This window comes from Bombina bombina, chromosome 6, assembly GCF_027579735.1.
Source record: "Bombina bombina isolate aBomBom1 chromosome 6, aBomBom1.pri, whole genome shotgun sequence".
Taxonomy (NCBI): domain Eukaryota; kingdom Metazoa; phylum Chordata; class Amphibia; order Anura; family Bombinatoridae; genus Bombina; species Bombina bombina.
The window spans coordinates 105,224,657-105,250,593 of NC_069504.1; the positions used below are offsets into that span (position 1 = coordinate 105,224,657).

At 40.3% G+C, this 25,937-nt stretch overlaps 1 protein-coding gene across 1 annotated transcript in view; it reads right to left on the reverse strand.

Moving 5' to 3' along the window:
- Positions 1-6,659: 6,659 nt before the first annotated feature.
- The window catches only part of SLC26A5 (solute carrier family 26 member 5), a 328,189-nt gene continuing 308,911 nt past the window's right edge, over positions 6,660-25,937 (reverse strand). Inside the window, exons 17-19 of the mRNA XM_053716543.1 lie at positions 25,143-25,367; positions 12,369-12,423; positions 6,660-8,233 (exon numbers count right to left, since the gene is read on the reverse strand). Of these exons, the coding sequence (XP_053572518.1) occupies positions 8,058-8,233; positions 12,369-12,423; positions 25,143-25,367 (456 nt within the window). The 3' untranslated portion in view covers positions 6,660-8,057. The remainder of the gene's footprint in view (positions 8,234-12,368; positions 12,424-25,142; positions 25,368-25,937) is intronic.

Genomic DNA, 25,937 nt, shown 5'->3' on the forward strand with positions numbered 1-25,937 from the left:
AAGTAAGCGTCCTTTAAATCCACCGTGGTCATAAATTGACCTTCTTGGACCAAAGGAAGAATGGAACGAATAGTTTCCATCTTGAAGGACGGCACTCTGAGAAACTTGTTTAGACTTTTGAGATCTAAAATTGGTCTGAAGGTTCCCTCCTTCTTGGGAACCACAAACAGATTGGAATAGAATTCCAAGACCTCGTTCCTGCATTGGAACAGGAACTATCACTCCCAGGTCCCGTACACAGTGTAAGAATGCCTCTCTTTTCGTCTGGTCTACAGAAACCTGCCCCTGGGAGGAAAGGTCTTGAACTCTAGTTTGTAGGGACACAATGTCCACCGCCCAGGGATCTTTAACATCTCGAACCCAAGCCTGAGTTAAGAAGGAAAGCCTGCCCCCCACAAGATCCGGTCCCGTATTGGGGGCAGGCCCTTCATGCCGTCTTTGACTCAACAGCAGGCTTCTTGGATTGCTTTCCCCTGTTCCAAGACTGATTGGGTCTCCAGGAAGGCTTGGACTGCTCCTGCTTGGAAGAGGGAGTGGAAGGATTTCCCTTGAAATTTTGAAAGGAACGTAAATTACTCTGATGTCCTTTTTGTTTATTTCTCTTATCCTGAGGGAGGGAATGTCCTTTAAATCCCGTAATATCAGAAATTATCTCAGTCAAACCGGGTCCAAACAAGGTCTTTCCCTTGTAAGGAATCGCCAAAAGTTTAGACTTAGATGACACATCCACAGACCAAGATTTTAACCATAACGCTCTGCGAGCCAATATGGCAAAGCCTGAAATCTTAGCTCCCAGCTTAATAACCTGAAGGGAAGCATCTGTAATAAAGGAGTTGGCCAACTTAAGGGCCTTTATCCTATCCTGGATTTCTTTGAGAGGAGTGTCTGTCCGAATAGAATCAGACAACGCATCAAACGAGTATGCTGCAGCACTAGTGACAGTAGCAATACAAACCGCAGGTTGCCATTGTAAACCCTGGTGTACATACATTCTCTTGAGCAACCCCTCTAATTTTTTATCCATAGGATCCTTAAAGGAACAACTATCCTCTATGGGAATAGTAGTTCTCTTGGATAGCGTGGAAATTGCCCCTTCCACCTTGGGTACCGTCTGCCAAGACCCCTTGATAGTCTGCTATAGGAAACATCTTTTTAAAAATAGGGGATGGAGAAAAAGGGATAACCGGTCTCTCCCATTCCTTAGCAATAATCTCTTTAGCCCTATCTGGTACAGGAAATGCTTCCACCATGGAGGGCACGTCAAAATACTTGTTTAGTTTACTGGACTTTTTAGGATTGACCACGATGGTAGTATCGGAGTCGTCCAGGGTAGCTAAAACCTCCTTAAGTAACAAACTGAGGTGTTCAAGCTTAAACCTGAAAGAAACAACTTCAGTATCAGATAAAGGTATTACACTGTCTGAGTCTGAGATTTCCCCCTCAGATACTATCGAAGTATCTTCCTCTTCAGGTTTCTGGGAAGAAACATTCGGAAAAGCCACTACTGTATCAGCAACCTTATTCACTGATTGAATACATTTCCTATTGCGTTTTCCCTGCAGCATGGGAAAAGCAGACAATGCATCAGATACCGCCGATGACATTAGAGAAGCGATGTCTTGCAAGGTAACTCCAGATGGAGTTTGAGAGGAAGCGCAGGGCACTGCATGTGTGGGCGATAAAATTTGGGATACTTGAGGATAAACTTGCGGCATATATTGAACATTGTCATTAGACTCCTGAACAGCATCCGCCTTAGAAAATGTTGGCTCAGAAAAAAAGTCTATCCCTATTTAAAGTTCTCTCAATACATGAGGAACAGAAAGGGATTGGTGGTTCCACATTGGCATCAAAACATAAAGAACAAGTGACATTTTGCAGGGCCTCTTGGTCCATTCTGACTCACAATGGATGAAATAATCAAATAAAAAGCTTAAATTTTTTAATAAAAATTAAAACAGAAAAACGTTTTTGTCTCTTTAAATTTTAAAATGTAACTTTTTTATTTTTGTATGCAGAGAGGGCTAAATTGCTACACAAATACTGCAGACCACCTCAGCTCAACTTTGCTGAGGTGCCTACCTGCCCTGCTGACACCGGCTACAATCCCCTCAGCAAAGGATCCGGGACTCAGCTGTAGTTGATAACGAACCGCTGTCCAGTCCGAACGCATGTCTTAACACTCTGAGGAATTTGTTTATAACACTCTCATTCCACCCAATATCAGGAAGTGGCACGCAACACAAATTGCCATTGTGGGCGTCTCAAAAAAGTAATCTCCCGGTCGGCATCTTATTATTTAAGTTAAGCTGCCGGGAGCAGTGAAAAACCACCTCATACTGAGCCTAAAATATCGCCTTAGCCCCAGTGCCTGCCTAAAGTGCTGTCAAATAAGTCCCCTCCTTTTATCTATAGGAGGATTTATGTCCCACTACTCTACTGAAGAGACTGATATGGACTATGGCTACACCCCAGAACAAAGCAGCACAATCTTGTACTACTTAAAAAATAAAAAAGAAGAATCTATTACGAACACCTAACTTTACCACTTCCTTGCTCTAATGTAGGCAAAGAGAATGACTGGGGTTAGAGGGAAGGGAGGTGATATTTAACAGCTTTGCTGTGGTGCTCTTTGCCGCCTCCTGCTGGGCAGGAGTGATATTCCCAATAGTAATTAGATGATCCATGGACTCATCGTGTCATTAGAAAGAAACCTGTATTCACATTGCAAAACAATTATTTTTGCTATAAAACTATTATGATAAATCAATTTATTTAAGTGACAACATAAGAGTCATAATTTGTGGCTTTATATATACATACATATTGTGTAAATATAGCATATACAAGATATATATATATATCCTATACAAGAATCCTTTGTCTGCTGGACCCCCCCATCCCTCTTCTTTCTATTGGTTTTAGTGTGTTACAAGCCAAACAGACCTATTTGTAAAAAGATAAGGAGAAATGGGATTGTACCGTACAATGACTTAGATAACTCACCATAGGATGCCATTATTAAAAGGTGTTCTTTTATGACCATTAAAACAATTTATTGCAAATAAATGTACTTGTTTTCCTTAATATTCTTACAATTATATGATTTTTGCTTGCTGTTTGTATGGCTTTTCTGTAAAACCTTTGAAATTCAATTCTAACATGATGTTGAAACAAAAAGGGAAATCCAGGCCTTGAAAACAATATGTCAATAATTAACTGGCTGAGTAGAATCCTAAAGTGACAATTTCCCTTGAGTTTTGAGATGGTTACCCCCAACCAGAGAAATTGGCTTCTGTGATGATAGGTAGCTGTTTATGTCTATCATTTTCACCAACCATCAATTAAGAGAAAAACAATTCATGTTGTGACAAAAAGATTATTTGCAGTAGTATCTGTGTGTTTTAATCCCACTGAGTCAACAATCTGAGCTGCATAAATCTTATGGGAAACTGAGCAAATTAAAAAACAACAAAAAACAAAATCCTATAACTTCCAATTATCATCATGATGCTTTTAATTTTTCATTAAAGGGACACTAAACCCAAAAATTTTCTTTCATGATTCAAGTAGAGAATACAATTTTAAACAACATTCCAATTTACTTTTATTCTCTAATTTGCTTCATTCTTAGATATCATTTATTGAAGGAATAGCAATGCACATGGGGGAGCCAATAACATGAGGCATCTATGTGCAGCAACCAATCAGCAGCTACTGAGCCTATCTAGATATGCTTTTCAGCAAATTAGATAATAGAAATAAATTGTAAAATAGTTTAAAATTGCATATTCTTTCTAAATCACAAAAGACCAAATTTGGGTTTCATGTCCCTTTAAATCTCTAGGAGGTTGGTACGCAGCAATTTTAGAAAACTTGTTAACAAATGTGTACCCAGATAAAGGGTTACTTAAAGGGACATGAAACACAAATGTTTTCTTTCATGATTCAGATAGAACTTAAAATTTCAATTTACTTCTTATATATTAATTCTTTGTTGAAGGAGCAGCAATGCACTACTGGAAGCTTGCTGATTGCACTGGGTGCAGCTTCTGGGTATCCTTGTCAACAGAGTATATCAAGAGAACAAAATAAATTAGATAATAGAAGTAAATTGGAAAGTTGTTTAAAATCACCCACTCTATCAGAATCATGAAATAAAAATGTTGGGTTTCATGTCCCTTTAAATCCCTTGTAATTAGGAATTTCAACAAGCGTAAAATGTGGAAAAATCATTTGAGCAGTTGAATATCAAATTGAAAAGTCACCAACTGAAAATGGAACTCCGCTATCCTGGAGAACTTGAAAAGATCTAGGTGAACATAAAAGGATGTCTTCTTCAGACCTATGGGGATCAGTCCTAGTTCCATTATAACAATGAATGAAGGTGCGTGTAATTTGTCTTTTCCAAAAGAAGGTTTGCATAAAATCCCTGACACTTTTATGAATGTGAAAAATGCTGAAAGTTCTCAAAATAATAATGGGTTTTGTTCTTTATACAGGGTCAAGAGGAAAATGAAAAATCCTTGGATTTACACCTGTAAAGAATATTATTAACCATATCCCCTGAAAAATACCTTTTTGAACCGGGTTGGGGCACCTGATCTAGAGTCAATTTTTCAGGAGGACTTTTACTTAAAGGAATAGTTTACACCAGAATTTGTATTGTTTAAAAAGATAGATAACATTATTACCCATTCCTCAGTTTTGCATAACCAACACGGTTATATTAATATACTTTTTACCTCTGTGATTACCTTGTATCTAAGCCTCTGCAGACTGCCCCCTTATTTAAATTCTTTTGACAGACTTGCATTTTAGCCAGTCGGTGCCCTCTAATAAGTTACTCCACGGCGTGAGCACAATGTTATCTATAAGGCACACATGAACGAATGCACTCAAGCGGTGAAAACTGTCAAATGCATTCAGATAAGAGGCAGTCTTCAAGGGCTTAGAAATTAGCATATGAGCCCACCTAGATTTAACTTTCAATTAAGAATTCCAAGAGAACAAAGCAAATTTGATGATAAAAGTAAATTTAAAAATTTAAAATGACATGCCCTATCTGAATCATGAAAGTTTAAGTTTGACTAGACTGTCCCTCTTATAAAGCTTGAATAGATCCTGTAGAAAGAAGTCCTATTGTTTTAAGAGAAACCAGGCTGAGGCTTCTACTTGTCCTATTTACTATTTTGAAGAAAATAACTTGTAATATGATCAGGCTTCTAATAACTGCTTCAGAGTTTACAATGTTGGCACCTTTGAATAATTTGGCTGTAATCTTGGCAATGAAACATAATGTATACATAAAATCAGCAGAAGTACAGCTAGGTAAAACAAAAGCTAACAGCCATAAATAGTTGCATAAGGGAAAGCTGAGGGAATCTCTGAGCGACGACGACAAGTCTAATAAAACAATAACTAGTAATGACTGACTCTAGAAAAGCGTACAGAATGCTCTTAAAGGGATAGTCTAGTCAAAATTAAACTTTCAAGATTCAGATAGAGGATGCAATTTTAAGCAACTTTCTAATTTACTCCTATTATCAATTTGTATTCGTTCTCTTGCTATATTTTTTTGAATGTAAGCTTAGGAGCCGGCCCATTTTTGGTTCAGCACCTGGGTAGCTCTTGCTGATTGATGGGGATTTAGACACCAATCAGAAAGTGCTACCTAGGTGCTGAACCAAAAATGGGCTGGCTGCTATGCTTACATTCCTGTTTTTTTTTTCCAAATAAAGATAGCAAGAGACAATGAAAAATTGATAATAGGAGTAATTTAGAAAGTTGCTTAAAATGGCATGCTCTATCTGAATCATGAAAGTTTAATTTTGACTACACTATCCCTTTAAGTAACTAAATTTTGTTAGTATGTTTGATCAATAATTAAAAGTTCAAAATTGAGAATGGATATCTATTTCCTATTGTACAGGAGGATATTGTTGGATGGTTTGGAATTTAAGAAATAGCAGAAAATATTAATGGAATACTATAGTGTATACATCAGGTTAGTGGATCCAAAGAATTAAGCTGCCAAAATCTTGAGACTGTAAGTGCACCCTCTTGATGACATCATTGCTGCCTACAAACATCTTGTCAATACACACATGCACGTTCCTGACATTTCAGGCAGCTTCATTCTATGCATGAGCAACTCTGATACCTGTAGCCATGGACAATGTATTCAAAAGCTGAGTGGCTGCTGGGAAAAACATTACGATTAGAACATCCTTTTACAAGGCCAAAACATGCAACATATGGGGTTGAAGCAGGACTGGAGTATTAATGAGCCGTACGGGAAGGACACACAGTATAGGATAGCAAGTGAAGGAAAGCCACAGCCCTACAGTCTGCGTGTAGGGGCTCTAAAAGAGGTTAGTGGGTGGTCAGAGCCGCAAGACCCTTCCATCAACAACAGGAAACCATACTTAGAGAGTATTAGTCTTTTTTCTGCATCTGTACAAAAAAAAAAAAACACTTTAAACTGAAACAGAGCAACAACCAAAACTACCAAACTCCAAATAGGTTAAAATAGAAGTTAAGTTTGCATGAAGATAAGGTTTACATTTAAAAAAACAAAACACACTTTCTTGACTTCTAGGAAGTTTCTTCTTACTCAAAGAGCCAATGTACCCACCAATCAAAATGTATCATGACAATTTTTAAGAAATAGAGATTTTAATATTTTCTTAGTACCAAAAAATGTTTCATCTTGTTCGCAAGAATAACAAGACTAAATCACAGTCAAGCACAGCTTTAGTCATAGAGGGATACACAAAAAGTGCTTCTAAATCTTACTCCTTGGCAGGTGTAACAGACTATAATGTACAAACAGCTCATGAAATGTAAAAATCTGTTATACTCCCCACATCATCACATGAATGTAAGAGTCACACACGTCATTCATTTTCAACAAAACAATACAAAAACAAAGTTAAGGGATCACAGTAGAACGGCATTAAGGCTGTTTTTGTAACATTTTACAGCTTGAATGTTCTGTCCTTCCTTTACCTCTAATTAGAGAGATCAGATTACTTGCTTTATATGTAGCTGCAGTTTAAACGGACATGAACGTCAAAATTAAACTTCCATTGTGATTTAATTGGAGCATAGCATTTATTTATATCATCAAATTTGCCTTTTATTCTTTGTTATTAATTCATAAATCCTTTCCATAACAGCATAATGATGCTCAGGAGTGTGGACGTGTCACGAGTACTTGTAACACTATACCTATAGTGTATAAGTCACGTGTACGCTCATTATCCTACTTTAATATGCCCTCATGGAAAGAAGTAAGATTTTAAACAAAGGATATTAAGGGAAATGTGAAAACAAAAGTAAACTGCTATGATTTTTCTTTATTGTACGCTCTACCTAAATTATGAAATTTTAATTTTGACGTCATGTCCCTTTAAAATATATTTTGCAGTTACCAGATGCACTGTTTATTTTCCCCACCTGCCTGAACTATAAAAATAAATTTGATTCTGTTCATGTGAATAAAAGCCCAGCTATTGTAACTGCCAAAATCCATACAATACCAATATGTATGACATTTTTGACATAAAGCATTTTCCGCTTTATGTTTACAAACATTTGGGCACATTCTAAAATCATCTGTAAATATTTCTACTAATATTGTATAAAGCAGCAGAAGTCCCTCACCGGTGTGGTGCAGGAGGTAGGTGTCTTTAACAACTTGTAACATATTATTTAATCTTCCCTTCCCAAAAACCCACTATAAAGCAAAGAATACCATATCCGGGGATTCATAACTATACTATAAATATTTTTGTATCTATCAGCAATTTTTTTATTTGCTACCAACATTGGCATCAGTTTTGCCATGATAAATAAAATCTCATGTATTTGCTTATTCAGCAATCTGAATAAGACAACAAAATGCCCAGCATTAAAAATTCCTATAACACTTACATTTTCCTCTTCATTATGAAAAAGTAACAGCATTTTTGCCCTCAACCTGATTAGGAAAATGTGTTTATGTATTAGGAACATCGGCAATAATATTGCATTTTCATATATGTAAAAATAATTCAAATTTGGCTCTGCGTATCGGAGCTGAGAATCTGTTCTTCTGAAGAAGCGAGTGCCAACGAGGACGCTTTAAACTTGCAGTGGATTATCGCATCATGGATACTGTGAAATATTATGTCTCTTTTGATGTTTTTCTCAAAGAAATTCAACTTGGTTAGATCTTTCATAACAATACCTGTGGAACAAGTACAAACCAATGGATTAAACGACAAACATTATTTTACAACCATGACCTCATTTTTGGCGTACATAAGAATCACTCACATGCGACTTGACTTCCCTACCAGACTAATGTTAGTAGAGCTTATAGTATATACCGTTATCCGATTGGTCAATTTAAAGATCAATTAAAAACACTTTAAGATTGTAACAATGTTTAATTATGTGGTAAAAATGTGCAATACACTTCACTATTTATTTTCTCCTCTTTAAAGGAATAGTCTAGTCAAAAATAAACCTTCATGATTTTTCATGATTCAGATAGAGCAGAGGTCGCCAACCTTTCGAATCTCAGGGACCACTAAACTCACAATTTTGAATCCCGTGGACCACTACATGAATGTTTTTTAAAAGGTACAAACCTCTATAGTGTGTGTGTGTATATATATATATATATATATACATACACACTAGTCCTAAAGCCCGTTCACACAGGCCATTTTTTGCAGTACAGCGGTCCCACCTCTTGCTCTCTCCCCCTCTCTTTTGTGCTCGCTCCCCTCTCTTTTGCGCTCTCTCTCGCCTCTCTTTTGTGCTCTCTCCACCTCTCTTTTGCGCTCTCTCTCCCCTCTCTTTTGCGCTCTCTCCCCCCTCTCTTTTGTGCTCTCTCCCCCATCTCTTTTGCGCTCTCTCGCTCCACCTCTTTTGCGCTCTCTCCCCCTCTCTTTAGCGCTCTCTCTCGCTCCACACCTCTCTTGCGCTCTCTCTCCCCCTCTCTTTTACGCTCTCCCCCCTCTCTTTTGCATTCTCTCTCTCTTTTGCGCGCTCTCTCCCCCCCTCTCTTTTGCTCTGTCTCTCATTTTTTGCTCTCTCTCTCTCCATCCCTCTCTTTTGCTCTGTCTCTCTCCCCTCCCCTCTCTTTTGCTCTCTCCCCCTCTCTATTGCTCTCTCTCCCCCTCTCTATTGCTCCCTCTCCCCCTCTCTATTGCTCCCTCTCCCCCTCTCTATTGCTCCCTCTCCCCCTCTCTATTTTTTCTCTCTTCCCTCTATTTTGCCCTCTCTCCCCCCTCTCTTCTGCACTTTCCCCTCTCTTCTGCACTTTCCCCTCTCTTTAGCTCTTTCCTATATCTTTTTGTTTCTCCCCCTCTCTTTCTATTTCTCTCCCCTCTCGCGCGTGCGTGCCTGCCCGTCCACTTTTCCGCAAACAGCATGTCAGGTAAGGCCAGGTGTGTTTGTCCTGTGCTGTCTCTACTGCACATGACAGCTTCGGACAAACACACTTGACCTTTTATATTATAGGATATATATATCTATATATATACACACACATACTGTACATAACTAGTATAACCATAGCTAAGTTTACACTATGTATAGGGCTGCACTAATAATCGCAGTTGCGGTTTTAAACCGTGATTTTAATCGCATCAGTTTAAAAATCGCGAGAGTATATCATTTTTAGCCACGCCCAGAAGTGACATCACTTGCCCCATGTGAACAGGCTTAGCGTGAATGAAGAGAAGATCCTGAGCGCACACGTGACGTATCTCTCCCTCTGAGCAGTCAGCGTTCCTGGGATGGTCCCGGGGAGGAGGGGCGGGACATAGACTGGGAAGGAGGTGACTCTAGCAGGTGATTGGTGGACTGGTGTTACTGTGGCATTAGAGTGGCCCATCGGAATTTAGGACCGACACCGGCTTTTTCATTACAGGCGGTGTTGTGGGATCATGATACTTCCTGTTCTGTCACTACAGTTCCTGTGAGCCCCACGTCTTCACATCTGAGGGAAAATATTAACTTGTTCTAATGTTTAAAATGCACTGAGGTCCCTGGGAGGCAGCTGAGAGGCTAAAACGCTAATAAAGTACCACTTTGTTATGCACTGTGTTTTAATTTGAAATAGTATTTTCTAAGCTGCCTCCCAGGGACCTGAGTGCATTTTAAACATTAGAACAAGTTAATATTTTCCCTCAGATGTGAAGACGTGGGGCTCACAGGAACTGTAGTGACAGAACAGGAAGTATCATGATCCCATAGCACCGCCTGTAATGAAAAAGCCGGTGTCATGTCGGTGCTAAATTCCGATGGGCCACTCTCATGCTACAGTAACACCAGTCCACCAATCACCTGGTAGAGACACCTCCTTCCCAGTCTATGCTCCTCCCCGGAACCATCCCAGGAACGCTGACTGCTCAGAGGAAAAGACCCGTCACGTGTGCAAAATTAAGGTGTTATAGTAATTTATAAGAAAATCGCAATTCCCCCATATCGCCCAGCCCAAATTATGTAAATATTTACACATTTTTAAGAATTCTTTTTTAAGAATTAACTAATTGAATGAAAGAACTGAGAGAATACTTCCAAATGACAGGTGAAGGGTGAGTGCCAACTTTTGAGCTGGAAACAGAAAGGTAGAAAGTGGGAAAAAAAGAATTGTTTAAAAGGACCACAAGAAACAAGACTTCAAAGTTACCTCCCCAGTTAGGAATTATTCAAAACTACTTATGATCATGGACAGACATTGGAGTCATAAATTAAGTTTATATCAGAAAGCTCTCAATATGGATGTGAGTTAACCACGACTGATGTTGCTGACAATTACTATATTACTGGTGGGATATGGCTGATCTGCTGGACGGCAATTACTGGAATTCAGGTGGAATGGCTTTGTGCGCGGGAAAATTATTAGAATGAAAAATAATTAATATTTAATAATAAAAAAAAGAAGATGGAGGGGAGGAAGACAAAGAGTGTGCAAGTCCATCTGAAGGAATTAGGAAAAACTACTACAGACATGTAAAGGGAAGAAAATAAATTAAATATAAGAGAACTTTTTTTTTTTTTTTAAGATTTTCTTTTTTTATATACTTCAATTCCACTATGCCAACCTCTGCTGACTTTAGAATGGAAGCATCTTTCTCTGAGCAGCGCGCCGGGAAGGAGGAGTTAAAAATACAATCTAGCTACGAAAGTTGCACAGTACTACGAAACGTGCGTAGGGAGATTGTAATTTAACTCCTCCTCCTTTGGTTTTTAATGATGTCCAGCCAGGCACTGTAGGGAACTGCAGCGTGATTGGGGTGACACCATCAGAGGAGATTAATTCCTGCTTAATGTTGTCAAGGACCACCAACATCTTCACATGGGCCACCGGTTGGCGACCGCTGAGATAGTGCATGCAATTTTAAGCAACTTTCTAATTTACTCCTATTATCAATTTTCCTTTGTTCTCTTGGTATCTTTATTTGAATGTAAGCATAGGAGCCGTCCCATTTTTGGTTCAGAACCTGGGTTGGTGGCTACATTTAGACACCAATCAGAAAGTGCTAGCCAGGTTCTGAACCCAAAATGGGACGGCTCCTAAGCTTACCATTCTTGCTTTTTCAAATAAAGATACCAAGAGAGCGAAGAAAAATTGCTAATAGGAGTAAATTAGAAAGTTGCTTAAAATTGCATGCTCTATCTGAATCATGATAGTTTAATTTTAACTAGACTATTCCTTTAAATTTAATTTAACTTTTCAATTCCCCAGTTCTATGACATTATAAGCACCACAATGTTGTTACTTAGTTTTCCTAGATTTGAAACCCTTTTTCTTTTCCCCTCTAATAGTCCCCACTGAGGCCAATTAGCAGTTATAAATTAGCTGATGAAGTAACTATATCACAGATTTGAAAGTATTTTCAACATTGCTTTCTTAAACACAGCCATTGTTTGTGTACCTTAGTGTGTCTAATAGCTGTGCCTAAGTGTCCTCAGTAGAAGAGATAAGAGAAACCTAGGTTTCAACATGGTGGCATCCCAACTAAACCTTCACATTTCTTTTTATATTTGAACATTATAATATAATTTGAAAAATATATCCACCTATTTTCAGGCTAATCTTTGCTTTGAATATATCCCTATATCTAGCATTTGCTTACAGTTTAATGACTCTTTAATTTAATTCATTTTCCCTTCACAGTTTTTTGCGATACACACAGGTTAGCTTAATGGATAACAATACAATGTTTTTGCCACAAAAATATGTTGAATTTAGATTTTTAATCTAAAAGGAAGTACATGTTTGGACACAAATGGGCAATAAGTTATATTTCTCAGTGGCTGATTAGGATAGGAGTTAGTGTGGAAACAAAAACATGAGTACTTACCATTACAGCCTGACAGGAGGATTTCCACACCGACCTCTTTATACTCCTTGATTACCTGCAGCAGGTTAAAAGAAAACACATTACCCTCAAAATACCCAAATATTTCTCAATATATAGAGTGGTTAAACATTATACATTTATTAACTAAATAAGACCAGTAAACCGATTACACGATCTTGATAACCAACAGGAATATTTTACATTTACCCAGAATGATACAAAGGGCTCTATTTATCAGTTTCAGGCTTAAGACTACTGCTACTTAAACTGTGGCGGATTTCAAACGTCTGTATCAGCATCTAATTGGGATGATTGACAGACCCTGCTTGTGTGCGATTGGACAGAAACTCAACCCCTTTTGTTACAATACAATAGTAAAACTAGGATATCAATACCACCTATAGGTGCTGGGGATCGTGGGTATTATGATAGAATTGTGTATTTTGCATTTACATATTTTGTTTTTAAGATTACATGTTTGTGATATTAATATTTCACAAAAGAAAGTAGCCGTGACTTGTGTGTTTATTTATGTATTGCCGATATATGATCTCACAGTTCTGACCGTGTTATACTTATAATATGGCGACCGCTCTGTAGCAAAACTTGTTATTTATATAGAACACATTTGTTACAGTGCCCTCGATCTTAAATACACCATTTCAGTCATATCAGTCTCGCCAGCTTTTCAGTGGCGAGAATTTACAGTGTGTGAAACCTAGTGAATATACAGTGAAACTGAATTTACATCAACATAATTTGAAATGCTACTACACACTTTGAAGACAGACCCCCCCCCCCCACACACACACACCAAGATCACAGCTAAGCGGCGATGTGGGTAGACTTTAGCTGAAGCTTCGATACCTATTGTTTCCTATAAGAGACACTAGTTGGAAAAAAAAGGTTCAGCCCACTTTTTTGGGAATACATCACCAGACCCACAGACTGACAGACTGGCAAGGACAAAAAAGCAATTTCTTGTGGGTCTGACAAGGTTTTGAATATCATGGCCTTAGAGATAATAATGACAAATTATCATTTTAGTACTTCTTTCCAACTTTTTTACCTATACCTTCTTGTTAACATTTTTTTTAACCTGAAATGTTCAGAAATGTTTAGTAAAGGTGGGATACAAAAGGCAAAATCTGCTATTTCAAATGACAAAATGAAGGTGAAGGAGCTATTTGTAAACAATTTAATACAATCAAGTAGGAAAATGGATAATTGGGAACAAAAGCTCTAGGTCACGCAATACTAACAATCTCATTTCCATTAACACACAGCGCTTATCCCCTCTCTTTTCTTGTGCCCTCTGGAATGCTTGCTCTGTCTGTAACAAACTTACAACTGTTCACGACCTGTTTGTTTCTAACCCTTCCAACCTTTTAGCAATTACTGAAACCTGGCTATCTTCCTCTGAACACTGCTTCCATTTCTGCTCTCACACATGGTGGTCTTCACTTTAGCCACACACTTGCCTTAAAATGACAGGGCGGGCTGTGGACTGGATACACCACAAGAGAAATAAATTTATCAGGCAAGCATAAATTTTGTTTTCTCTTGTAAAGGTGTATCCAGTCCACGGGTTCATCCATTACTTGTGGGATACCAATACCAAAGCTTTAGGACACGGATGAAGGGAGGGACAAGGCAAGCACTTAAACGGAAAGCACCACTGCCTGTAAGACCTTTCTCCCAAAAATAGCCTCCGAGGAAGCAAAAGTATCAAATTTGTAGAATTTAGAAAAAGTATGAAGCGAAGACCAAGTCGCCGCCCTACAAATCTGTTCAACAGAGGCCTAATTTTTAAAAGCCCATGTGGAAGCCACCGCTCTAGTGGAATGAGCTGTAATTCTTTCAGGAGGCTGCTGGCCAGCAGTCTCATAAGCTAAGCGGATTAAGCTGCTCAGCCAAAAAGAAAGAGAAGTTGCCAAAGTCTTTTGGCCTCTCCTCTGTCCAGAGTAGACAACAAACAAAGCAGATGTTTGACGAAAATCCTTCGTAGCTTGTAAATAAAACTTTAAAGCACGAACTACATCAAGATTGTGTAATAGACGTTCCTTCTTAGAGGAAGGATTAGAACATAATGAAGGAACAACGATCTCCTGATTGATATTCTTATTAGATACCACCTTAGGAAGAAACCCAGGTTTGGTACGTAAAAATACCATATCTGCATGGAAAATTAGATAAGGGGAATCACACTGTAAAGCAGATAACTCCGAAACTCTTCGAGCCGAGGAGATAGCTACTAAAAATAGAACTTTCCAAGATAAAAGTTTAATATCTATGGAATGCAAAGGTTCAAACGGAACCCCTTGAAGAACTTTAAGAACTAAATTCAAACTCCATGGCGGAGCAACAGGATTAAACACAGGCTTGATTCTAACCAAAGCCTGACAAAACGCCTGAACGTCTGGAACCTCAGCCAGACGTTTGTGCAAAAGAATAGACAGAGCAGAAATCTGTCCCTTTAAGGAACTAGGTGACAATCCCTTCTCCAATCACTCTTGGAGAAAGGAGAATATCCTAGGAATCCTGACTTTACTCTATGAGTAACCCTTGGATTCACATCAATGAAGATATTTACACCATATCTTATGATAGATTTTCCTGGTGACAGGCTTTCGAGCCTGAATTAAGTTATCAATGACCGACTCGGAAAAAACACGCTTTGATAGAATCAAGTGTTGAATCTCCAAGCAGTCAGACGCAGAGAAATTAGATTTGGATGTTTGAAGGGACCTTGAAGTAGAAGGTCCTGCCTTAGCGGCAGGGTCCATGGTGGAAAGGATGACATGTCCACCAGATCTGCTTACCAAGTCCTGCGTGGCCACGCAGGAGCTATCAAGATCACCAAAGCTCTCTCCTGCTTGATCTTGGCAATCAGACGAGGGAGCAGAGGAAACGGTGGAAACACATAAGCCAGGCTGAAGGACCAGGGCGCTGCTAGAGCATCTATCAGCGCTGCCTTGGGATCCCTGGACCTGGACCCGTAACGAGGAAGCTTGGCGTTCCGACGAGACGCCATGAGATCCAGTTCTGGTTTGCCCCATAGTTGAATCAACTGGGCAAATACCTCCGGATGGAGCTCCCACTCCCCCGGATGAAAAGTCTGCCGACTTAGAAAATCCGCCTCCCAGTTCTCTACTCCTGGGATATGGATAGCTGAGAGATGGCAAGAGTGAACCTCTGCCCATATAATTATCTTTGAAACCTCCAACATTGCCAGGAGGCTCCTTGTTCCCCCCTGATGGTTGATATAGGCTACAGTCGTGATGTTGTCCGACTGAAATCTGATGAACCTGACCGCAGCTAGCTGAGGCCAAGCCTGAAGAGCATTGAATATCGCTCTTAGTTCCAGAATGTTTATCGGAAGGAGGGCCTCCTCCTGAGTCCACGAACCCTGAGCCTTCAGGGAGTTCCAGACTGCACCCCAGCCCAGAAGGCTGGCATCTGTCGTTACTATAGTCCATTCTGGCCTGCGGAAACTCATTCCTCTGGACAGATGGACCCGAGATAGCCACCAGAGAAGAGAATCCCTGGTCTCTTGATCCAGATTTAGTAGAGGGGACAAATCTGTGTAATCCCCATTCCACTGATTGAGCATGCAAAGTTGCAGTGGTCTGAGATGTAGGCGGGCAAACGGAACTATGTCCATTGCCGCTACCATTAAGCCGATTACTTCCATACACTGAGCCACTGACGGACGAGAAGTGGAATAAAGAGCACAGCAGTAAGTTAGAAGCTTTGACAACCTGACCTCTGAATCTATCAGGGTTCCTAGGAAGGAAACTCTTGTGAGAGGGGAGAGAGAACTCTTTCCTTCGTTCACCTTCCACCCGTGAGACCTCAGGAATGCCAGAACAATGTCCGTATGGGACCTGGCGATTTGAAAAGTCGACGCCTGTATCAGAATGTCATCTAGGTAAGGGGCCACTTCTATGCCCCGCGGCCTTAGAATCGCCAGAAGGGACCCTAGAACCTTTGTAAAGATTCTTGGTGCCGTGGCTAACCCGAATGGAAGAGCCACAAACTGGTAATGCTTGTCTAGGAAGGCGAACCTGAGAAACTGATGATGATCTCTGTGTATCGGAATGTGTAGATAAGCATCCTTTAAGTCCACGGTAGTCATATATTGAGCCTCCTGGATCATAGGTAGGATGGTTCGAATAGTCTCCATCTTGAAGGATGGGACCCTGAGAAATTTGTTTAGGATCTTGAGATCCAAAATTGGTCTGAAAGTTCCCTCTTTTTTGGAACTATAAACAGATTTGAATAGAAGCCCTGCCCCTGTTCCTCCTTTGGAACTGGGTGGATCACTCCCATAACCAGTAGGTCTTGAACGCAACATAAGAATGCCTCTCTCTTTATCTGGTTTGCAGATAATTGTGAGAGATGAAATCTCCCTTTTGGAGATGAAGCTTTGATATCCAGAAGATATCCCTGGGAAACAATCTCCAGAGCCCAGGGATCCTGGACGTCTCTTGCCCAAGCCTGGGCGAAGAGAGAAAGTCTGCCCCCCACTGAATCCGGTCCCGGATCGGGGGCTACTCCTTCATGCTGTCTTAGAGGCAGCAGCAGGTTTTTCTGGCCTGCTTCCCCTTGTTCCAAGCCTGGTTAGGTCTCCAGACTGGCTAGGACTGGGCAAAATGTCCCTCTTGTTTTATAGTAGAGGAAGAGGAAGCTGCACCACTCTTGAAGTTTCGAAAGGAACGAAAATTAGTCTGTTTGGTCCTTAATTTGTTGGACTTATCCTGGGGAAGGGCGTGGCCTTTTCCTCCAGTAATATCAGAAATGATCTCCTTCAGTCCAGGCCCGAATAGGGTCTGCCCTTTGAAGGGGATGTTGAGAAGTTTAGACTTTGAAGTAACATCAGCTGACCAGGATTTAAGCCATAGCGCCCTACGCGCCTGAATGGCAAAACCTGAATTCTTAGCCGTTAGCTTGGTTAAATGAAAAACGGCGTCAGAAATAAAAGAATTGGCTAACTTAAGAGCTTTAAGCCTGTCTAGGATATCATCCAACGGGGTCTCTACCTGTAGAGCCTCCTCAAGAGACTCGAACCAGAAAGCCGCTGCAGCAGTGACGGGGCAATGAATGCAAGAGGCTGGAGAATAAAACCTTGATGTATAAAGATTTTCTTAAAGAAACCCTCTAATTTTTTATCCATTGGATCTAGGAAAACACAACTGTCCTCGACAGGGATAGTTGTACGCTTAGCTAGAGTAGAGACTGCTCCCTCCACCTTAGGGACCGTCTGCCACGAGTCCCGTGTTGCAGCATCTATAGGAAACATCTTTTTAAAAGCAGGAGAAGGAGAGAACGGTACACCTGGTCTATCCCATTCCTTAGTAATAATTTCTGAAAACCTCTTAGGGATTGGAAAAACGTCAGTGTAAACAGGCACTGCAAAGTATTTGTCCATTTTACACAATTTCTCTGGAACTACAATGGTGTCACAGTCATCCAGAGTCGCTAAAACCTCCCTGAGCAACAAGCGGAGGTGTTCAAGCTTAAATTTAAACGCTGTCATTTCAGAGTCAGAATGAAGTAATGCCTTCCCTGAATCAGAAATGTCACCCACAGATAGAAGCTCTACTGCTTCGGCTTCTGCACATTGTGAGGGTATATCAGACATAGCTACTAAAGCGTCAGAGAGCTCTGTATTTGTTCTAGCCCCAGAGCTGTCTCACTTTCCTTGTAACTCTGGCAGTTTGGACAATACCTCTGTGAGGGTATGATTCATAACTGCCGCCATGTCTTGTAAGGTAAACGCATTGGACGCGCTAGATGTACTTGGCGTCACTTGAGCGGGAGTTATAGGTTCTGACACGTGGGGAGAGCTAGATGGCATAACCTCCCTTTTGTCAGTCTGAGAAACCTCTGGTGATAAATCTTTAAAAGCCATAATATGGTCTTTATAACTTATAGAAAGGTCAGTGCATTTGGTACACATTCTAAGAGGGGGTTCCACAATAGCTTCTAAACATAATGAACAAGGAGTTTCCTCTATGTCAGACATGTTTAACAGACTAGTAATGAGACCAGCAAGCTTGGAAAACACTTTAATAAATGTGAAAAAGCAATTATATAAAAACGGTACTGTGCCTTTAAGAGAAAAAAACTACCAAATAAACTGCAAAACAGTGTTAAAAAGTAGTTAACTCTACAAAATTTTTACAGTGTGTATAAGGGACTAAAGCAGCATTGCACCCACTTGCAAATGGATGATTAACCCCTTAGGCCCAAAAACGGATTAGAAAAACGTTAAAACTGTTATCAAACAGTCAAACACACTGCCACGATTTTTGCAGGAACAAAACCCTCTATAGTGGTCCTAGATGCCAGAGGACTCCTTTAGGGAAGCTGGATGTCTCAGTCTGAAAATCAACTGCGCATTTAGAGCGCGAAAATAGGCCCCTCCCACCATGCACTCAATGTCAGAGGGCCTTAAAAAAGTACTCCTAGGAGTAATCTAACTAGCCATGTGGAAAACTAGGCCCCAAATAAAGATTTATCACCCTCAGAGAAAAAACGTTTTTTCTATAAAACATGCAAACGTTTTTACACTAAGTAATATGAGTATTAACATGAATATTACCCTTTTTTGCAAGCATGATCCCAGTCGCTGTTAAATCACTGTATCAGGCTTACCTCAAATATACCAGGCACTGTCAGCATTTTCTAGACCTTATCATCTCTCTAGAAAAAAATATACTGAACATACCTCAAAGCAGATAATCTGCAGACCGTCCCCCCAACTGAAGTTTTCTTTCCATACTCTTCAGTTATTTTGTGAGAACAGCAATGGACCTTAGTTACAAACCGCTAAGATCATCAAACCTCCAGGCAGAATTCTTCTTCCAATTTCTGCCTGAGAGTAAAACAGTACAACGCCGGTACCGTTTAAAAATAACAAACTTTTGATTGAAGGTAAAAACTACACTAAGTCACCACATATCTCTTGATACTTCCTTTCTTGTCGAGAGCTGCAAGAGAATGACTGGGGGTGGCAGTTAGGGGAGGAGCTATATAGACAGCTCTGCTGTGGGTGTCCTCTTGCAGCTTCCTGTTGGGAAGGAGAATATCCCACAAGTAATGGATGAACCCGTGGACTGGATACACCTTTACAAGAGAAATAGTGGCGGTGTTGAAATCTTACTCTCCCCTATCTCCATTTCCATCTCTCTCCTTTTCTTCCTTTGAAGTCCACTGCATTCGCCTGTTCTCCCCCCTCTCTTTTGGAGTGGCAGTTATCACCCCCCTGGACCAACCTCCCAATTCCTTTACAACTTTGCTGCCTGGCTTCCTTACTTTCTCGCTACAAATACACCTACTCTAATTCTGGGGGACTTCAACATCCCCATTGACAACCCATCTGCCCCTGCTGCCTCTAAACTTTTCTCTCTCACTCCTTTGGACCTCTCACAATCCACCCTATTCCCTACCCACCACAATAGACACTCTATTAATCTGGTATTCTCCTATCTCTGCTCACCTTTAATCTTAATATACAGGCTAAACCTACTTCTCCCCCTCACCCCTGTAGAAATCTGTACCCTGTGGACCCTCCAACCTTAATACAAATACAATAGAAATGACACCCTAAGGTGTGTAAATAGGGACGCTATCACAGATAAAAAAAAATAACAATATAAGATAGGATAAGTATAATGAAAAAATAGATATCACCAAATTTAGGAAGCTATCCTGTGCATATACAAATAGGCTGGTAGTCTAATCTTATAAGCGGTAAGAAAGAGTACCACAAATATATTACACATGCTAAAATGTTAGAAACAAATGATAGTCCAATGAATATCCAGTTTCGTGCTACATAAGTGTAGAAAGGCAGCTCTCCTCGAGGTATAAGGCCGTCCACATCGAGCTATTCTATAAGAAGATAGAGAAGGCGCCACATAGCATAATTCTGTGTGATATGTCAGGAAGATAATTCAAACTCTGATACACTCACGTTTTGTGAAGCACCAAGATGTGGTGCAGGCTGGGTGAACCGGAACCTTAGAGTTGTCCGGTAAAACTCTCCTTTCAAGAAGGACATTACGGAGATGGAAAAAGTTTACAGGTGGGAACAGTGAAGCGGATCCCCAAGTGTTACGCTTTCATTACTTATCGTATAGGGACTGAGACCTGGTTCCTGGGAGCTTGAGAGGAGAGTTTTACCGGAAAACTCTAAGGTTCCGTTCCGCCTAGCCTGCACCACATCTTGGTGCTTCACAAAAAGTGAGTGTATCAGAGTTTGAATTATCTTCCTGACATATCACACAGAATTATGCTATGTGGCGCCTTCTCTATCTTCTTATAGAATTAATAAATACAAATACACCTCCTCCATAATTCCACGATATCCTGCCCTGACCATGCTACAACTCACTATAACAATATTCTCTCCTCTGCACATGACACTCTCACTCCTCCCCAACTTCGCAAAGCCCCACAATGTGAGCTCCAGCCCTGGCACTCTCAGCAAACACTCCAACTACAAAAATGCTCCCGCACTGCTGAATGTGCCTGGAGGAAATCCCGCTCTGAACCTCATTTCATGCACTATAAGTTCATTCTTTACTCTTACACCTCTGCTCTTCACTTAGCTAAGCAAACCTACTTCTCTTATATCCACTCACTCCTCAAACCCTAAAAAGACTCTTCTCCATTTTTAACTCTCTCCTCTACCCACCTGCACTAGCCCCCTAATCTGCATTCAGTGCTCAAGACCTGGCTGACTACTTTTTCAATAAAACACTAACCATCCAAAGAAACATCCCAACACAAGCCTGCAATCTCCCAACCTCGCTCCCAGTCACCCCCTCTGCCACTCTCTGCACCCTCCTTCCAACCACTGAGAGTGAAGTGGGTTCCCTATTGTCTTCCTCACAGCTCACTACCTGCCCACTTGACCCTATTACTTCGCATCTAATACCTTCTCTGTCTCCCACCCTCACTCCAGCTCCTCTTACTCACATATTCAACCTATCCCTTTCTACCAGCTCATTCCCTGCCTCCTTCAAACATGCAAAGGTCACCCCCATCCTCAAAAAACCCTCCCTTGACCCCAACTCTCCTGCAAACTACAGCCCCATATCACTGCTCCGACTAGCTTAAAAAATCCTTGAAAAACTAGTTTTCAATCGCCTAACCTACTTCCTGTCCTCTAACTCATTGCTTGACCCCCTGCAATCTGGCTTCCGTCCCCAACACTCAACTGAGACTGTCCTCACCAAGGTTACGAACAATCTCCTTTCTTCTAAAAAAAGGCTACTACTCTATACTCTTCTTACTTGATCTCTCTGCTGCCTTTGCAACTGTAGACCATCTACTTCTCCTACGGACTCTCAGTTCTCTTGGGCTCTGTGACACTGCCCTCTCCTGGATTCACTCGTATCTCTCTAACAGATCCTTCTCCGTCTCTTTTTCTGGTGACTCCTCCTCTCTATTGCCTCTGTCTGTTGGAGTACCTCAAGGCTCTGTCCTGGGTCCTCTACTCTTCTCTATTTACACTTCTTCACTGGGTAAACGTATCAACAGCTATGGCTTCAACTATCAACTCTATGCTGATGATGCCCAGATCTACCTATCCACCCCTGCACTCTCTCTTGCCAATTCTCACGTCAGCGACTGCTGATCTGGCATTTCCTCCTGGTTGGCCTCTCACAACATAAAAATAAACATGTCCAAGACCGAACTACTTCTAACCCCCCCCCCCCCCTCAAACTCTACTCCAGTTTCTAATTTTTCTATCACTGTTGGCGGCACCACTATCTCCCCATCACCCCAAGTCCATTGCCTTGGAGTCACACTTGACTCAAATCTGTCCTTCATTCCCCACATCCAATTGCTCTCTTCATCCTGCCGCAACCACCTATGCAATATCTCAAAAATTAGTCAGTTTCTGAGCGCATAAACTACTAAACAGTTAATCCACTCCCTAGTAATTTCCCGACTTGACTACTGTAATAACCTACTAACTGGCCTCCCTCTCTCCCGCCTCTCTCCCCTTCAATCCATCCTAAATGTATCTGCAAGCCTAATCCACCTCTCTCGATGTTCTATTTCTGCTGCACCTCTCTGAGTCCCTTTACTGGCTTCCCATTCACAGCAGAGTTAAATTCAAAATTCTCACCCTGACCTACAAAGCCCTCACCAATGCTGCCCTAACCTATCTGTCGTCACTCACCAACAAATATACTCCAACCCGCCCCCTAAGATCCAACAATGACCTGCTTCTTGCGTCCTCTACCATCACCTCCTCTCATGCTAGACTACCGGACTTCTATCAGAAGTCAGCGGGCACGTGACATCCCTATAATCAGCATCAATATGCTGTAGATCTGAGGGTGGGAGAGAGGACTGGGGAGGGTGGGATTTTAAAATTAAGGGATCTGGGAAAGGGGGGGTTGGATGTTGGGGGGGCAGCTACATTACAGAAATAAAGCAATACTTTAATAAAATAAAAAATAAAAATACCTCTTATTTCAAACTGGGTACTGGCAGACAGCTGCCAGTACCCAATATGGCACACAATAAGGCAGAGGGGGGTTAAAGAGCTGTTGGGGGGGGGGGGACCTACACAGCAAAGGTTTTTTTTTTCTAAAACCCCAAACCCCCTAAAAAAACTTTTATTTTATTACTGGCAGATTTTCTGCCAGTACTTAAGATGGGGGGAAAATGTGGAGTGGGGGAGGGAAGAGAGCTGTTTGGGAGGGATCAGGGGGTGGGATGTGTCAGGTGGAAGGCTTATCTCTACACTAAAGCTAAAATTAACCCTGCAAGCTACCTAATTAACCCCTTCACTGCTAGACATAATATATGTGTGATGCGCAGCGGCATTTAGCGGCCTTCTAATTAACAAAAAGCGACGACAAAGCCATATATGTCTGCTATTTCTGAACAAAGGGGATCCCAGAGAAGCATTTTACAACCATTTGTGCCTTAATTGCACAAGCTGTTTGTAAATAATTACAATTAGAAACCTAAAATTGTGAAAAAATTAACCTTTTTTTTTTTAATCGCATTTGGCGGTGAAATGGTGGCATGAAATATACCAAAATGGGCCTAGATCAATACTTGGGGTTGTCTACTACACTACAGCTAAAATTAACCCTACAAGCTTCCTAATTAACCCCTTCACTACTGCGCATAATACACGTGTGGTGCGCAGTAGCATTTAGCAGCCTTCTAATTACCAAAAAGCAACGCCAAAGCCATATATGTCTGCTATTTCTGAACAAAGGGGATCCCAAAGATGCATTTACAACCATTTGTGCCATAATTGCACAAGCTGTTTGTAAATAATTTCAGTGAGAAACCTAAAGTTTGTGAAAAAAATTGTGAAAAAGTGAACAATTTTTTTTATTTGATCGCATTTGGCGGTGAACGGTGGCATGAAATAAAACAAAATGGGCCTAGATCAATACTTTGGGATGTCTTCTAAAAATATATATATACATGTCAAGGGATATTTAGGGATTCCTGAAAGATATCAGTGTCCCAATGTAACTAGCACTAATTTTGAAAAAAAAAGTGGTTTGGAAATAGCAAAGTGATACTTGTATTTACTGCCCTATAACTTGCAAAAAAAGCAAAGAACATGTAAAAATGAGGTATTTCTAAACTCAGGACAAAATGTAGAATCTATTTAGCATGGGTGTTTTTTGGTGGTTATAGATGTGTAACAGATTTTGGGGTTCAAAGTTTGAAAAAATTGGATTTTTTTCCATTTTTTTCTTCATATTTTATAATTTTATTTATCGTAAATTATAAGATATAATTAAAATAATTGTATCTTTAGAAAGTCCATTTAATGGCGAGAAAAACAGTATATAATATGTGTGGGTACAGTAAATGAGTAAGAGGAAAATACAGCTAAACACAAACACCACAGAAATGTAAATATAGCCTTGGTCCCAAACGGTCAACAAATGGAAAAGTGTTCTGGTCACTAAGGGGTTAAACGTTCCCTAAAGACCTTTTTGTTTAGGGAAGCTTACCACCCGACTCAGTAACAAACAAATTTCACTTAACTTAAAAGTTGCCCTCATCTATCTCCTCACTACAACATTATTCTCATCTTTGCAGTCCCCACCTCCTGTTTCCCATCCTCCTACCCATCTAGATTGTAAGTTCCCACGGGAACAGGGCCCTCAATTCCCCCTGTATTTGTCTGTAAAATTTTGTCTTTTATTTTATTGTTTCTCCGTTGTACTTTTATCTTTGTACCCATGGGCAGCGCTGCGGAATCTGTTGGCGCTTTATAAAGAATAATAATAATAACACATTAAATAACACTGTCCCTTAAATATAGCAGGAATTAAACACATATTGAAACAGGGAATTTATTTAAAGATACAATTTATACCAAAATGAAGCATTTTATTTTAAACTTTTCTATCCATTTAAATGACTTTACTTCTTTCTGAAGCCAAAGTTGAGTTGGAGTAAAGCCATCATCTCTCATTTCCAAATGAACAATTTATTTGAAAAATAAATAAATAGTGTAAAATGCAGCTTCCTGGCAGAGTCAACATACCATCCTCTATGGAGAAGATAAGTCAAGTTCAGTGTAAATTGTACAACAATCATAAGAAAAGAGATGTTTGAACTGACCACAGGCTAAAGACAAAACCACACCCCCTTTAATGTACTTACCTCTTGACCATTTTACTTATCCATGTTTAGCAAATTATCTGGCCATTTTCATTGTGATATCGTAAGGTTAAGTAGTAAATAGACAGACAAGGTAACACTTACAGATTTTAGTGTTTTGACTCCAACAGAGTCTATGAAGTTGACAGGAGTTAAATCCAGTATAATAGAATGAACATTTATGATTGGCATCATGAAGTGTTCCAGCTCCTCAGAAGGAGAATCCTGCAAGGTTCTGTCTGCAGAGCCATTTTTTCCATTGACTGCCAAGTCCACAATTGGGTCATCGTTCATTACTTCATGTTTTGCAGCCATCTCCACATCATTGGTCTAAAAAAAACAAAACCCCCCACTTATTATGCACAGCAATTTAATCAGCCACTCACAATGGTAGAAGAACATGTAAGATAAATGTGTCTAAATTTATAAGAGTTAAGAAAGATAACCAATTCTGTCTGTAAGTGCTTTAATAATAACCACAGAGCACTGCTGGTCCTGAGTGGATACACCTGCTGAACTAATCAGTAGAAGCAGCCACACAGCTGGGTCGTACTACTTTCGCTGCTGATTGGCTTACCCTTTGTGAGGGTAAACACATAAAAGCGCAAGGTCACTAGTGCTAAAATTACATGCTCTAACAAATTAGAGCACATACGTTTTCCACTATAATGTCACTTTAAAGGACCAGTAAAATACAGTAGAATTGCTTAATCAACAAATGAATAATAACAAGACAATGCAATAGCAGTTGACTTTTTTTCTGACAAATTGCAAACTTTGCTTACATGTCCTACCCCTCGTATAATGTGACAGCCATCAGCCAATCACAGACTAGTATTTGTATATAAAGTGAACTCTTGAGCATGCTCAGTAGGAGCTGGTGCCTCACAAAGTGTGAAT